The 15,417-nt window shown below is 40.0% G+C and overlaps 1 protein-coding gene across 2 annotated transcripts in view; it reads right to left on the bottom strand.

The window, feature by feature from the left end:
* The window catches only part of LOC148864707 (hyperosmolality-gated Ca2+ permeable channel 1.8-like), a 66,051-nt gene that overhangs the window by 37,094 nt on the left and 13,540 nt on the right, over positions 1–15,417 (bottom strand). Inside the window, exon 2 of one of the 2 annotated variants that reach the window (XM_088974416.1) lies at positions 7,072–7,224. The exons of the other annotated variant lie outside the window; for it this stretch is intronic. Within the exon in view, the coding sequence (XP_088830542.1) occupies positions 7,072–7,224 (153 nt within the window). The remainder of the gene's footprint in view (positions 1–7,071; positions 7,225–15,417) is intronic. 2 annotated transcript variants of the gene reach the window in all.

Here is a 15,417-nt window from a genome sequence, read left to right as displayed (position 1 = left end):
GTCTTCTGCTTACCTTGAACCCCTGTAGTGAGTTACACGCATGAGTTGAATCCCCGGAGTCAATACATCAAGGCGTAAAAGTTACCAACAAATTGGTTTCTATGACACAGGATTCGAAATTACCTTTCTTTGATTTCAGGTATTGAGGACGGTTCCTCTTCCAGTGGTCAGTCTGCTTACAAAAATGACAGGCATCTGATGCCTTGTCTTTCCTCTACTTCTTGGGTTTGGTGGCCTTCTTCTGGGGCTTTCTCTTTGCCCTCCTCTTCTTGCCCTTCTTGCCAGATTCAACAAGCATGGTTAGGGGCTCATCCTTCTTGATCAGTTCTTCAGCCCTCTGCAACATATTGCTGAGTTCCTGAACGCTGACATTCAGTTTATTCATATTATAGTTCTTAATGAACAGATTGAATGACGGAGGCAAAAAGTTGAGAATGGCGTCTATCTAGGTCGTATGATCCAGCCCGGATCCAAGAACCTCAAGCTCATTGATGTAGCCCATCATCCGGAGACAATGGTCATGAACTTGTTGCCCCTTGGACATCTGCGTGGTCATGAACTGTTTCAAGACCTTTTGCCGAGTAGAACGATTCTGCTCTTCGTACATTGTCTTTAAACTATCCAATATGTCCTTGGCAAATTCGATCTGATCAAACTGCCTCTGTATCGGATTGTCCAGTGAGGCAATGATATAGCACCGAGCGAGAGAGTTTTTCTCCTCACATTCCTGATAGTCCATTCTCCGTGCCTCAGAAGCCCTATCTCCCAGACATTTCAGGGCAGGATTCTTAGCCACCTTATCCAGTTTTTCAAAGGTGAAGACCAACATTAGGTTACGGTACCAATCAGCATAGTTTGGGCCCTTAAGCTTATTGTCATCCAAAAGCTTCGCAAATTATCTGTTTGTCATTTTCTATGAAGGATCATATCCACTCATCATATAAGCTTTCCCTTTGGCCTCTGTCAGACAAGGTTCATTTCCATTTTAGGTTAAACATTTCTGTCTAATGAGTGCTCACCCATCATATTCGTGAACGCCAAGGTACCGTGAGAGTCTCCCATTTTCTGGTGAGGTCCTCCCACATCGGTCTATGACGCCCCTATCATCTTATGAAACACTCCGACAAATCCAGCAGCAAATGGTCTGCCCAATTTTATGGTGTGTTTCCTCATTACTGAAGGACCCATCTTCATGCTAATGATGGAAGGCCTTTAGAGAGTTCATCATATGAACCTCCCTATCACATGCACTCATATTTCAGGAGGGAACAAAAGTTACGCCCTAGATTAATTTAGGTCAAACCAAAGTGGCTCCCACTGACTTTCATAAAGCCAGATTTCTGGTGGGCCCTAAACGGCTAGAGTTCCGCACGTATCCTTTTCAGGGGCGTGGGGCCCACCACTGAGGGAGGTCATCCAATGACCCATAGGGACACCATGGCAATGATGTGCATTCAGCCATGGTGCGCGCAAGAGCCACTATCGTATCAGCATGGGCCAAGTACTTATGGCCCATGTACGTTGCACATCACACATCCATACATCACATGTAGGGATAAAATTGATCCAATCAATTAATATCTGTAAAGCCCATTATTAAAGCCCAAATTTAATCCATAATATTACTGATTAATATTATCTAGGTATATGGGCTGAATAGCAGTTAGCAGTTCGGCCCATATAGCTTTCCTCCAGTTAGTGGGCTTTAGTAGTTTTAACTCTTTAAAACTAGGCCCTACAGGTGTGAGCCGAATTAAATCTCATAATTAACCATCAATCCTCTGACCCAAAAATGGGAAATTAGGGCTAACATCAGCCTTCATCGAACCACAGATTCGGTCCAACTAGTTTGGACCAGTCTGGTTCGAATGGGTCTAGGGTTTGATTTTTAATTAAAGATTCAATTCAAGAAATGATATGAAATTAAATTTACTGATTAAAGAACAAACAAGAATCAGTCACAGGGTTGTTCGCACACCTCCAACCTGCAAAACAAATGTCAGATCACAGTTTGCAGTTTCATAAACTGCAAATCGCAGATAGCGATTTTCCTATCTACGAAATCTCTCTCTCCAGCGCATGCAACTTCGATCTTAAATAAAATAAAATAGAAAAAACCTTAATTTTCTATTAATATTACATTAGATTGAATACCTATACATTCAGTCTAAAAATTAAAAAAAAATTACTGACCATAATGTAAAAAACTGCAAATCGCAGGTTTACTGCGCCAATCAAGATTTCGATCTCTATTTGTACGAACAGCCCATAAATCAAGAAAATAACAAAGAACTGTTCTAAATAAATTCCAGATTTATAAAAATTAATTTCAGATCATTCGCCCTTTAACTGGGAATCGATTTCCAAGAAAAACCCTAATCTGCGCAAATCGGGTAGAACGCCTTCTGCCCATTTGCGCAGGTTCAGATCTAGTCTATTTCGGTTCAAGATTTGAACCATGGCTCTGATACCACTGAAGGGATGAGAGATCCATCATATGGATGGCCGAACCCTACAGGAAGGTAGGGCAAATTTTCGAAAATTTCCCTCTCCCATGTGGGAATCACATTCCCTATATTTAGAAAAACTACATTTTTCAATGATCAATCTTGAACCAAGAACCGAAGCAGATCTGAACCAAAACAGTAGGAGAGGGATATACCCTATTTGAATAAACAATATCTTCCAATGAAGGTGTTCACGCCCAATGAAGGATCCAAAGACTGCTCCCACTAAAGATGACACAGTGCAGGGTGGAGCAGAATCAGTAGTGTTCTTCCAAAGAACCAAATACTTCACCAAGAATTCGCTAGAGGGTAGGTGAGCACGACTCCCAATCAGTTTTTCACCAAAATTGATATCAAGAATGCTTCTTGAACGCTCCTACAACAATGGAGATCGAACTGGCTGTGGCGGAAACTGGAGGAAAAACACAGGGAGAAGATGGCACAGTCACACTGTTGCTGTCTTCTCTCTGGGTGCTCTGAGATCTGATCTCTGAGATTTTTGGGATGGGTTGAATGGTTCGCCCCCTCCTCCTTTTATAGGCTTAAAGAGAGCTCATAATCTCATTAGGAGTTTCCTAATCCAAATCTGTATTTAGATAAGGAGTCCTCTTTAAGAGATAAGGATAAGTCCTTATCTTATCTGCAGATTAGATCAACTCTCTCCTAATCTCATTAGGAGGTTTCCAGATCTAAATTCAGATCTGGACTCTCTGAGTGAACAGGGTAAGACCCTATCCTATCTACTGATCCAATCCCAGATCCGCCCCTCTTTTAATTAGTCCAACTAAACCAGTTCAAAATGGGCTTCAGGCCTAATAAGTCTAAGTGCTCATTAACCTTCCAAACTGCTGCCCAGTTGGGCTTCTTTGTATGGCGTGGGACCCAAACATTGATCTACACATCAGCCACATGGGTTCAGCCTAGCCTCTGTTACAAGGCCTGTCGAATTCACTGAAAAGACAGTGAATCCCCCTGAAGCCCATCAAATGGGCTCCTAGTGGGCCCAACACTTACACTAAGTGGTACCTGGGCCAAACCACCTTATAAAAACCCAGGGACTGTGGGCAGATGCAAGATTAGCCCATCAAGTATTACCCTCAATGGTCTTACACTTAACCTCTCAGCCCATAATGATCAAACACTGCCCAACAAGAGAGGACATCTCCCTCGGATGCAAGGAACAGTGTTGCACTCTCTACTCACATGGATCCCGAGAATTAAAATCATTTGCAAACATTTTGAAACCATAATATAAATATATATATATATATGTTTATCCGTATATAAATATATTTTGCAAAACAAATTTCAACGATTGAAATCGGTTGTCGGTAGTCTTGGTTTCCATCAGAGAGAGTGCATACCCGATAATTACCTTTGTCCGACAAAAGGGCTGATCCTGTCACTATGATTACCCACTCAGATGAATTCTCGGACTGTCCCAACATACCCAAGTTTTGACCCCCGCTAAGGATCTCACTGATTGACATATCAAAGACAGCCCAATCCGACACCAAGTGTAGTATCATAATCGAGTCTAGGGGTCAAGTGTAACTTTCCAGTTCTGCCCACTAATCACCAAGGTCTAGGGCAATACTGGAAATCTAGTCTGGTTCAGGGTTTCAAGTAAACCTACACTGCATGTACCTTGGGTCTTACCCTGTCAACTGAGACAGGCCACTCCAACACTTGGCGACACATCAGTGTCAGCCTTAGCAAGATAAATCTCCCCAGACTTATCCAACGGCTGTGAACATTCTAAACTAACACGAGTCTCAAATGTCCAATTTAAGGGTATTACACAGAAACACACCACTATAACATGAATCAAATATATACTTTATTCATTTACAATAAATGTCGTAATGTACATCAATCTGATTGGAGCTAAGGGCATACACTGTCTAACAATTATGGATTCCGGATCCTTTAACCACCAACCCCTACCAATTTTGAGTCCACTTCAATCATTACATCCATTATGTTCAGCTCACTAGCAATCTACACTTTTAGAATTGCAGCAAACAATTCTGCTTTAAGAGAGTCTACCCATACCCAAAGGTCCAAAAACAGCACTATGAGTTTACCTTCTAGACCTCTCAAAGCCCCTCCTATTCGAAAAGGGCCTAGATTACCTTGACTGCTCCCATTAAAGTTCAGTTTTACAAAGCCTTCCGGTGGAGGTAGCCAATGAACCTCCACTCTTTCCTTTTTTGAAGACCTTTCCGCAACTACTTTCAAATTTCTCTAGACATCATCAAAAGAAAACTGGGAAAACAACTCCAAAGTCTTGATTCAATGGATCACCCTGACCATCACACAAACCCTATTCTCTTCCATGCTTTTCTCCTCTAAGAAAATTCTTGCATTCCTTTCTTCCCAAATAGTCCAAACCAAGGCTACTCTCATGCATCTCCACATTACTCTTCCCCTTTTTTTGGGCCAAGTGAGCATAGAAGGATCAAAGCATATTAACCTCCATCGGTAAAGTCCACCTGCACCCAAACAAAGAGAAAAGCCATTGCGAAATAGCTACAAAAAGGGGACAGGAAATCAGTAAGTGATAGCAATCTCTAGGATTCTCTTGAGGGGCATTTCTTGGATAATTCCCCACTAGATGGCAGAATTTGGAAACCTTGCCCTTCAAGTTTTTCATGTGATTCTCTTTAGTTCCTCCTCTTCCTCTCCCTAACCAATTCTAGCCAAATAAATTTAAAGTGAATTGGTTTTGCAGATTTAGGGCCTTTTGTTGGGAGGTGTTCCTTGAGAAAAGCTACTTGGCCATGCTACAAAGAAAAAGGCTCAACTAGTGTCTTTCTCCTCATTGGTGTTTTCATTGTAATGTAATAGAGAGACTATACACCATTTAGGTATCTTCTGCTCCTTTTTTTCCTGTGTTTGGACATGGTCCATCTCATTTTCTGGTTGTAGGTGGTCTCTTCCAACATATGTGAGTAGTTTGTTCAATACAGATCCTTGGCCAAAAGGAGAGTACCATGAAGGTGTACAAAGGCAGCTATGATGTGGACAATTTAGGAAAAAAGGACTCCTATTATTTTAAAGGAGAAATCACATGCGATGGAAGAAACCATTGAAAGTGCCATAATCAAAGTGATACATTTGGTAAAGACCCTACCACCGTTTGACCCTTTCTCTATGGACTGAATATGGTCTGAGATAGAATCCTAATCAGCCTCCAGGTCACTGCTGCAGCAACAATGGGCCCGACCCGGTTCCAACTATATAAAACTAAATTTTGATGGTTGCTGTCTAGGAAATCCAGGATTGTGTCTAGTATTTGTGGGGTATTCAAGGATTATAATTAGCTCTCTTTTCAAGGTTGGTAGGGCTGGGAAAGTCATTGAGAGAAAAGTTGTTGGCCAAAGTCCAAGGATTCAGGATTGGTAAGTGGTTAAATTTCAGAAATATCATTGTGGAAGGGAATTCAAAGGCAGTGGTGGGATGGTAGACAAGAAGAATAAAGGATCGTAAAACTACAGGAACAATATGAAGGAGATAAGGCATCTGGCCAATGACTTAAACACCATACATTCCATTGGGTTAAAAGATCAGCAAATTCTATGGCTCATGGATTAGCATAAGAAGGTGTGAGCAGAGAAAGTTTGTTCTGGGTGCCTATGAGGGGGTGGTTTGTCACCCTAAATGAGGAGGGTTGTTGTAACTTTCTAAATACTTTATTTGTCTATAATTATTTGTAAAAGTTAATGTTATCCATCCAAAAAACAAATAAATCATTTTATTTAAAAACACAATTAAATTATCAGATCTTGCAGGCATACAATGTCTAACACCTCTAGCTCTACAGTTTTCTTTTAGACACATTCCACCTAAAATTTTGTAATTTCTTTCTAGGTGCCTATTATCAGGTCCAATAATTAGATCTTGCAGATCTAATGCAGTTACTATCATCATTAGAAAACAACAAAACCAAGCAATCCAGCCAATATTTTTCACTTGAGGAGTAATTTTACTCAAATAAACATTTTAAATGTGAAATTTCTAGAAAGCATTGCATAGAACTCTATTTGTTTCCAAAAATTAGGCAAATGTCATCTTTGGGCAGTTTGGTTCAAAAGTAATAATAACATTGTGAAAAAGTGTAATATTTTTGGGTGAAGAAATAGTGTGTACTATTCCAATCTTTACTCACAAATAATCAACTTTCTTTAATCAAATAGAAAATCTTCAACATCTAAAGAAACCTACACCAATAGATTTAACTCTGTGTTTAGATGTGTGCTCTCACTATTTCTTAGATTCATAGACCAAATTTGTTTTAGTGGGATCTTTTACTCACATTTTTTCCATCAAGAACGTTTTATAAAACTCTTTGACCCCCAAATTTGGAGTATCCTACTTTCACGCAATTCACGGGGTTCAACAAGCAATCAATATTTCACGATCAAAGGTGTAGTGCTGCTTGTAGTAACAGTCCTTATATACCGCATTAACTCTGTGTGTGTGTGTGTGAATGACTGAGTGAGATAGAGATCAAACTTGCATTTAGCATATATATCACCATGTAAGAAAAATATCAACTTACTTCTGAGATTTAGGTCGAATATTTGATATTGAAAGTTTGTCAATGTCACTGACTACTAATTCTTTTCTTAGAAAAAATAGTGTTCCACCTGACACGTTGATTGGAACAAGAACTAAGATTGTGAGGATTGTAATTGGTATGAAAATCTTCAAGCTGTTAGAGAACAAAATAAAAAGGTGTGAGATTTGATACCAGAATAAAGTTATTTCACTGACCATGAGATGCACAAAAAGTAGCCAATATTATCCTTTCCACGTAATGCCAAATACAAACTCAAAAGTATTTATTTCTTTAAGCAGCAAATGCAATTCTAGCATGATGTACCAACAGTAAGAGTCTACATCTCTCATTCAGATAAGATACAAAATAGCCAAACATGGAATTGTTCTGCTCCAAAAATTAATTAAGTAAATAGGAGGTAATTTGAATGTAGCAGAAGATAAACCACTGAATGTAAATGCATAAATTGGCGTATTAGAGACATTGAAAGAGAGAGAGAAAGAAAGAGAAAACAATGGGACTTCAAACAACCATGAGTACATATCATACTCTTCTCAGAATTTTTATTTCTTAAAGAAAGATTTTTTTTCAATAGTTAACTGTAACTTTATCGAGAATAAATAATAGAATAAAGGTTTGTGTACAGTATGCCCAGCATCCCAAGATTAAACCAGGACTAGCCCTTCTGACCCAATAACTGACTACATAATATTAGCCCTAAACAATTGTGCCCTTGTTACCCCTTGTTTGGAAAGAGCATCCACCAAACTATTTGCTAATCTTGGTATCCAAAAAAAAGTGCAAACTAGTTCAATGGAAGATGATTTATCTCCCTCACAACCTGCCAATGCTGCCACAAACCTTGACTGTTATTTGTTATACACCCCACAACTTTTGAATCTCCTTCCACAATTATATGTTTGTATATAAGGATTTCCCCAACGTTAATCCTTGCAATAATACCACAACTTGGCCCAAGGTCTTCTTATAGGAAGAGTTCCTAACAATGAAACATAGTACATTGGTTTGTGCTTATGAAATTTACAGGTAAAAGGAAACCTAAGGAAGAAAACAAACTGACATAAGCTCAATCTCATTACATAGAAATGCACCATGAAGATAACAATTATTTTCTTATTTCTACTCCTTTAAATAATCCAAGTACCATAGTAGATCACATGGCCTTCCAAGGTGGCAATGTGTTTTACTTACCTGATATTACTGTTATAACAATTAAATTCAATTCATTTACCAATAAACCTAGTCAACTGCATTATGAACCATTTCCAAAGCAAAAATATTTATAACTCCATATTATGGTTAGTTGAAAATTACACCTACAGTAATTCAGATAATGCAAGAAAAGAAGAAAAGAGAGAAAGAGAAAGAAGAAGAAAAGAAGGCCCATAACTTGAATGCCCTTAATAATTCTATCCCCCTTTCATCACTTTTATTAATAATTCTAAGTCTGAATACAATAACTTGAATGCCCTTAATGGGGCAGCCAGCACTAAAGAAATAATTAAAAATAAATAAAAGGCCCATAACTAGAAAACATAACTTTTAAACATTACTGAAAAGAAATAAAGACACTAGGGCCCATTCTCACTACACTCCCCCTCAAGCTGAGCATAGATGTCAATCACACCCAGCTTACTTACATACTGTTGAAGTTTTGCCTTTGGGACTCCCTTAGTTAGAAAATCCGCTAGTTGCTCTTCTGATGCAATGAGAGGTAGGCACATCTATTCTGAAGCCACTCTCTCCCATATAAAGTGTTTGTATACCTCAATGTGCTTAGTTCTATCCAGTGATTTAAAAGGCATAGGAGGCATACGCCTGGAGGTGCGCCTCCAGGCAAGGTGCTCCCAAAACGCCCTGAGGCGTATGCTAGAGGCACTGACACCTCTAAGGCGTATGCCTCTTGCGCTTTTTTCATGAGGCATGCTAGAGGCATACGCCTCATGTGCCTCATGCACATCTGATATAAAAAGACGGAAAAAAAAAAGGAAAGGAAAGGAAAAGAAAGAGAAGAAAAAAAAAAGAGGAAATGAAAGGAAAGGAAGGGAAGAAAAGATAAGGGGAAAGAAAGTGGCTTGCACCTTGCCCCCCCCCCCGCCCCCTATTTGATGCAACCCAATTTGTTTTTTTTTTTCTTTTGAGTTAGGGGGGTCTTGCTCCGCTTCGATAAGACCCCCCCCCTTTAAACTAATGTTATGCATCTTTATTCTTCTTAATATAAAAGATTTTTATTAAAATTAAAGACAAAATGAGATCCCCCCTTCCTCTTCATCCTCCTCCTAACCCCCCTCCTCTTAAGGAGGCTTACACCTCCTTGTGTTCGGGAGGCTTACGCCTCTTGCGTTCTGAACTACGCCTCACGCCTCTAGGTAGTGGAGCGCCTTGCGTCACGCCTCCGCATTTTAAAACATTGGTTCTATCATGTTGAACTGGGTTGTAACCAATGTTAATAACAGCTTGGTTATCACAATACAACATCAGTAGCCCATCACATGAAACACCCATCTCATTAAAGAGAGATCTAAGCCAATAACAACTCAGAATAGCACAAAATCCTGATGTGGATCTCCTGTCATCCACATTTCCTACACAATCAACATTTGTATATGTTTTTACCTTCATGTGTCCATGTTTAGCAAATAATATACCCTTCCTAGGGGTTCCCTTAAGGTAGCATAACACCCTTTCTGCAACAACCATACGTGTGTCCTTGGGAGCATGTACGAACTGGCTGATGACACTCACAACATAAGAAATGTCTGGACAAGTCATACATAGATAAAGAAGTTTCCCCAATAACCTCTGAAACACTCCCCTATCAGCTAAAAGTTCTCCATCATTAGTTAAGAGTTTATGATTCACATCAATAGGGGTTGATGCAGGTTTAGCACCAAGTTTTCCAGTCTCAGTAAGAAGGTCTAGCACATACTTCCATTGAGAAATAAAGACACCTTCCTTGGACTTAGCAACCTCAATGCCTAGAAAATACCACAACTCCCCTAAATCTTTAATTTCAAATTCAGAATTGAGAAACTTCTTGAGAGCACCACTAACTTCTTCTATATCACTGCCAATAACCACAATATCATCTACATAAACTATAAGGAATGTCACCAAAGTGCCTTTTCTCTTAACAAAGAAGGTATGATCTGATTGAGTCTGAGTGTAGCCAAACTAAACAAGAGCAGCCCTAAACATGTCAAACCAAGCTCGTGGAGATTGTTCTAGGATATAAAGTGATTTCTTCAATCTACACACCTTACCTGCATTTCCTTGCCATATACCAAGAGGAAGGGACATATATACCTCTTTAGTGAGATCACTGTTTTCGATCAAGAGTGAAGTAGAGAAGAGAGGAGAAGAAGAAGAAGAAGAAGAAGAGAGAGAGAGAGAGAGAGAAGAAAAGATTGGAGACCAAAAAGTATGGTTGGCGGCACCGGTCTTTGTATTTATATGTTAGGGCAACAATATGAAATATAAAACATGAAAAGACAAAAGTGCCCTTGCAACACATAACTAAGATTACATCAATCCCCCTTAAGTTGGGGCATAGATATCAATCATCCCCAACTTGTCACAAAGATTATAGTGCCGCATGAAGTTTAATCCTTTGGTAAGGATGTCTGCAAGTTGTTCCTAAAAGCTTATGTAGGGAGTGCAAACTTCTCCTTTTTCCAATTTTACCCTGATGAAGTGTTTGTCAACCTCTATGTGTTTAGTTCTATCATGGAGAACAGGATTGGCTGCAATGCTGATGTAGGCAACCCACTCTTTTCAATATGGAGTTAGATGCCTCTCAAATTTTCCATCACATCAAAGGTGTCATGAGTAGATGCCGGAGCAGGAGGATTTCCCTCAAGCATGTGAGCCTGAGAATCATGACTTGCAGTAGCAACATGAGCATTTACTTTCTTTCCAGTCTTAAACTTCTCAGGTTTCAGGTGGGGATTTAGTTTTTAGCATCTCTCCTTCATATGCTTCGGATTCTTACGATATTCAGAAAATAGCTCTTCAGGTTTACCAAAACTTTGCTTAGGCTTTGTGGAAACAAGAGCAATGTGCTCACCTACATACACTTGCATCATAATCCTCCTACTCTCTTCATTCTGCACAAGAGAATATGCTGTGGAGAGTGACAAAATATCAACACTAAGGATGTGTTGCCCATTTAAGTCATAATCAGCATTCAACCCAGCAATAAAACCAAAAACTCAGTTTTTTCAGTGTACTTCCTGTACTGTTCAGCATCAACAGGATCCTTCCACTCCAAAGCCTAAAGATGATCAATTTCTTCCCAAATTAATTGTAAGGAGGAGAAATACATGGCTACTAATTTCTCCCCCTATTGGATGTTACATGCTCTTTTTGCAATTGATAGATTCTAGCAGTGTTTTTCGCTTGAGAATAAGTTGCAGTTATTCTATCCCAAATATCTTTAGCTATTGGAAGGAACATATACTTATGGGCAATGTGTGGCTGCATAGAGCATACAAGCCATGACATAACCAGCAGATTATCCTGCTCCCATTTGGAATAGTTTGTATCTCTAGGCTTCGGCTTAGCTTCCATACTGGTAATAAATCCGAGCTTACCTCTTCCACCAATTGTAAGCTTGGCTGATTGAGACTATAATCATTCATGGAGAGTGGGAGACGAGAGAGAGAAAGAGAAGAAGAGGGAGATATGATTGAGAAGGAAAAAAGATGCTACTGGCTACCGTCAGTTCTCTATTTATATTAACTTAAAAAAAAAAAAAGAATAGGAATTACAAGTATGCCCCTGGCGGCACACCCTAGAACCAAACTAATAAGAAAAAAAAAAAGACAAATACCTAGCTGACAGTATCTTAAGAAGTCAGCCTACTAACAGCAACTATAAAGTAACAATTAAATAAGCCTTACAACACTCCCCCTCAAGTTGGGATGAATATGTCTATCATGCCCAGCTTGTCACATAACTCATTGTGCCGCGAGTATAGAAGCCCCTTTGTGAGGACATCAGCAAGTTGTTCCTTGGAGTTGACATAAGGGATGCAAATTTCCCTTTTTTCCAATTTTTCCCATATGAAGTGTTTGTCCACCTCAATGCGCTTGGTCCTCTCATGTAGGACAGGGTTGCTGGCAATGTTTATTGCAACCTTGTTATCACAGTAAAGAGGCATAGGACTATGAATAGCAACTCCAAGCTCCCCTAGAAGATTCTTTAGCCAAAGGACTTCAGCCATCCCATGTGCCATAGCTCTATATTCAGCTTCAGCGCTTGACCTCGCTACCACACTTTGTTTCTTGCTCTTCCATGTCACTAGATTTCCTCCCACAAATGTGCAATACCAACTTGTGGACTTTTTGTCATCCACAGCTCCTGCCCAATCAGCATCTGTAAAGACTTCCACCTTTAGGTGATTGTGTTTACTGAATAGTAGACCTGTTCCGGGATATTTCTTCAAGTATCTAAGAACTCCTCTCTCCGCTGCCTCCATGTGTGGTTTCTTAAGAGAGTGTATGAACTGGCTTAGGACCCCAACGGAATAGGCAATGTCTGGACGAGTCATGGACAAATAAATCAGCTTTCCCACTAACCTTTGGAACTATTTCACATCTTTCAGAGGTTCACCAACACAGTCACCAAACTTGTGGTCAACATCCATGGGAGTATCTACCAGCCTTGCACCTAATTTTCCTGTATCCTGTAATAGATCAAGGGTGTATTTCCTTTGAGAGATAAAGATACCCTTTTCTGAGTGGGCAACTTCAATCCCAAGGAAATACTTCAGGGGACCTAGATCTTTCACTTCAAATTTATATGCAAGAAATTGTTTCAATTTTTGTATCTCTGAGCTCCAACTTCCTGTAATGATGATATCATCCACATACACTATCAATACAACACCTTGTTCCTGACATCTCTTCACAAAGAGTATATGATCAAACCGACATTGTTTGAAGCCCATCTGTTGAACCGCCATGTGAAACTTACTGAACCAGGCTCCAGGAGACTGTTTTGAGCCATAAAGAGACTTTTGCAGCTTGCACAACTTATTTTCACTTCCCTTGGCACAGAATCCAGGGGATTGAACCATGTATACTTACTCCTCTAAATCACCATTCAGAAAAGCATTCTTTATGTCCAGTTGATGCAATTCCCAGTCAAAATTAGCAACTAAGAACAGGAGAACCCTAATTGAGTTCATCTTAGCTACTAGAGCAAAGAACCCTAATTGAGTTCATCTTAGCTACTAGAGCAAAAGTCTCACCATAGTCAACCCTGTATACTTGTGTGTACCCCTTAGCTACTAATCTTGCTTTGTACCTTTCAAATGTTTCGTCTGCCTTGTGCTTAACCGTGAACACCCATTTACACCCCACGGGGTCTTTCCCCCCTTTGGAAGATCCACCAATTCCCAAGTTTGATTTTTGTGAAGAGCATTAATCTCCTCCTTCATGGCATCTGTCCATTCAGGGTATTTTAAGGCTTTTGCAACATTTCTAGGAACAGGGATGAAATCAACTGCAGATAAGAAGGCTCGGTATGAGGGGGAAAAGTGATCATAGGAGACAAAATGGGTAATGGGGTGTTTGGTAGTGTATGACCTGACTCCCTTTCGTTGAGCAATAGGAATGTCAAGGTCATCTACAGTAGGAGTAGGGTTAGGGAGTGGACTTACCTCCTAAGAGTCTAACGGTGTCAGTTGCTCAGTGTTTGGCTACTCTACATCTCTATCACATCGCTGATCTCTACGGCGTGTACGTTGGAAGACACGAAAGGGAGCAAGGTCTGGAATAGAAGGAAGAGATACCTGAACCTGCTTCTCCTCTTCCACACTACAACTCTCCCCTTGAGGAGAAGCAAGGAAGAATGGCTCAGACTCAAAGGACACATCCATAGACACAAAAAACTTACAAATAACGGGATCAAAGCACCGATACCCTTTTTGAGAGGAGGAATACCCCAAAAAAACACAAGGAATGGACCAAGGGTCTAACTTACCTCAAGATGGAGACAAATCATGGACAAAGGCACGACAACCAAAGACTCTCATGGGAATAGAAAATAAAGGAGACTGAGGGTACAATAACTGATGAGGGGCCATGTAGTTCAGCACTTTGGAGGGCATGCGATTGATGACATAAGCAGTTGCAAGTATAGCATCCACCCAAAACCTTTTTGGAACATTCATATGTAGCATCATCCCGCGAGCTACCTCAAGGAGGTGTCTATTTTTTCTTTCGGCAACACCATTTTGTTGTGGTGTTCTTGCACATGAGCTCCTATGAATAGATCCGTGGGAGACAAAGAACTCATTGAGATCACCATGGAAGTATTCTTTTGCATTGTCGGATTGGAAGATTTGTATTTCAACATGGAACTGCGTAAATACCATCCTCTGGAAGTCTTTCACAATCTTTGGAACTTCGTCTCTACTACGCATAGGAATTACCCATGGATAGCGAGAGTAATCATCGATCATTGTGATAAAGTACTTATATCTACCCTCAGAGATTACATTGGTAGGCCCCCATACATCAGAATACACAACATGAAAATAAACATTTGATCTTTTATTACTTGAGTGAAAAGTTGTTCTACATTGTTTGCTTAACTGACACGTTTGACACTGAACATGACTTAAATAAAACCGTAAACAAAGACTTTATTATTTCAAAAGAAACATGACCTAAACGACTATGCCACAAAAACATTTGACTGACTATGTGACTCTGAGGATGACACCGAGATATCAGCTTTGTTGTCGAGAATGTAGAGACCATCCACTAGGCTCCCTTTACCAATCGTCCTCCCAGAAGTTAGGTCCTGAAAAACACATGAGTCAGCAAAAAAGGTTACACTACAGTTTAAAGAGCTTGTAATGCTACTAATTTTAAGCAAATTTATAGGAAGTTGAGGGACATGCAATATACAATTCAGGTTAAGGCCGTGTGGAAGAGATATTGATCATTGGCCTGCAATGGAGGAAAAATAACCATTTGCAAGTCTCACTCTATCCCTTCTTGACAAAAGGCTACAAATCTGAAACAAGTTCAGCTTACCGGTCATGTGGTTGGAGGCCCCTGAGTCAATGATCCAAGGGGAATCCTTGGAAGTGACATGGAATGCAGAAACCGTATTACCTGAAGTAGATGCAAATGAAGTAGAGGGAGTACCAGTGACTGAGTTGTCCATTTGTCGCAAAGCTCTACCATGTGCTCTCTGAAGGAATTCGGGTCAGACTTATTAGGGTGGTCTTGGGTACTACCGGCAACCTGAGTTTCTTGGGTTGTCACATGTGTTGCATCCTATGTTGTGTTCACCTTCTTCTGACCTTGA

Source organism: Nelumbo lutea, chromosome 3 (assembly GCF_056320005.1).
Source record: "Nelumbo lutea isolate HS-2025 chromosome 3, American lotus-T2T, whole genome shotgun sequence".
NCBI classification, from domain to species: Eukaryota; Viridiplantae; Streptophyta; class Magnoliopsida; order Proteales; family Nelumbonaceae; genus Nelumbo; species Nelumbo lutea.
This window is presented reverse-complemented; position numbering and strand designations above follow the sequence as displayed.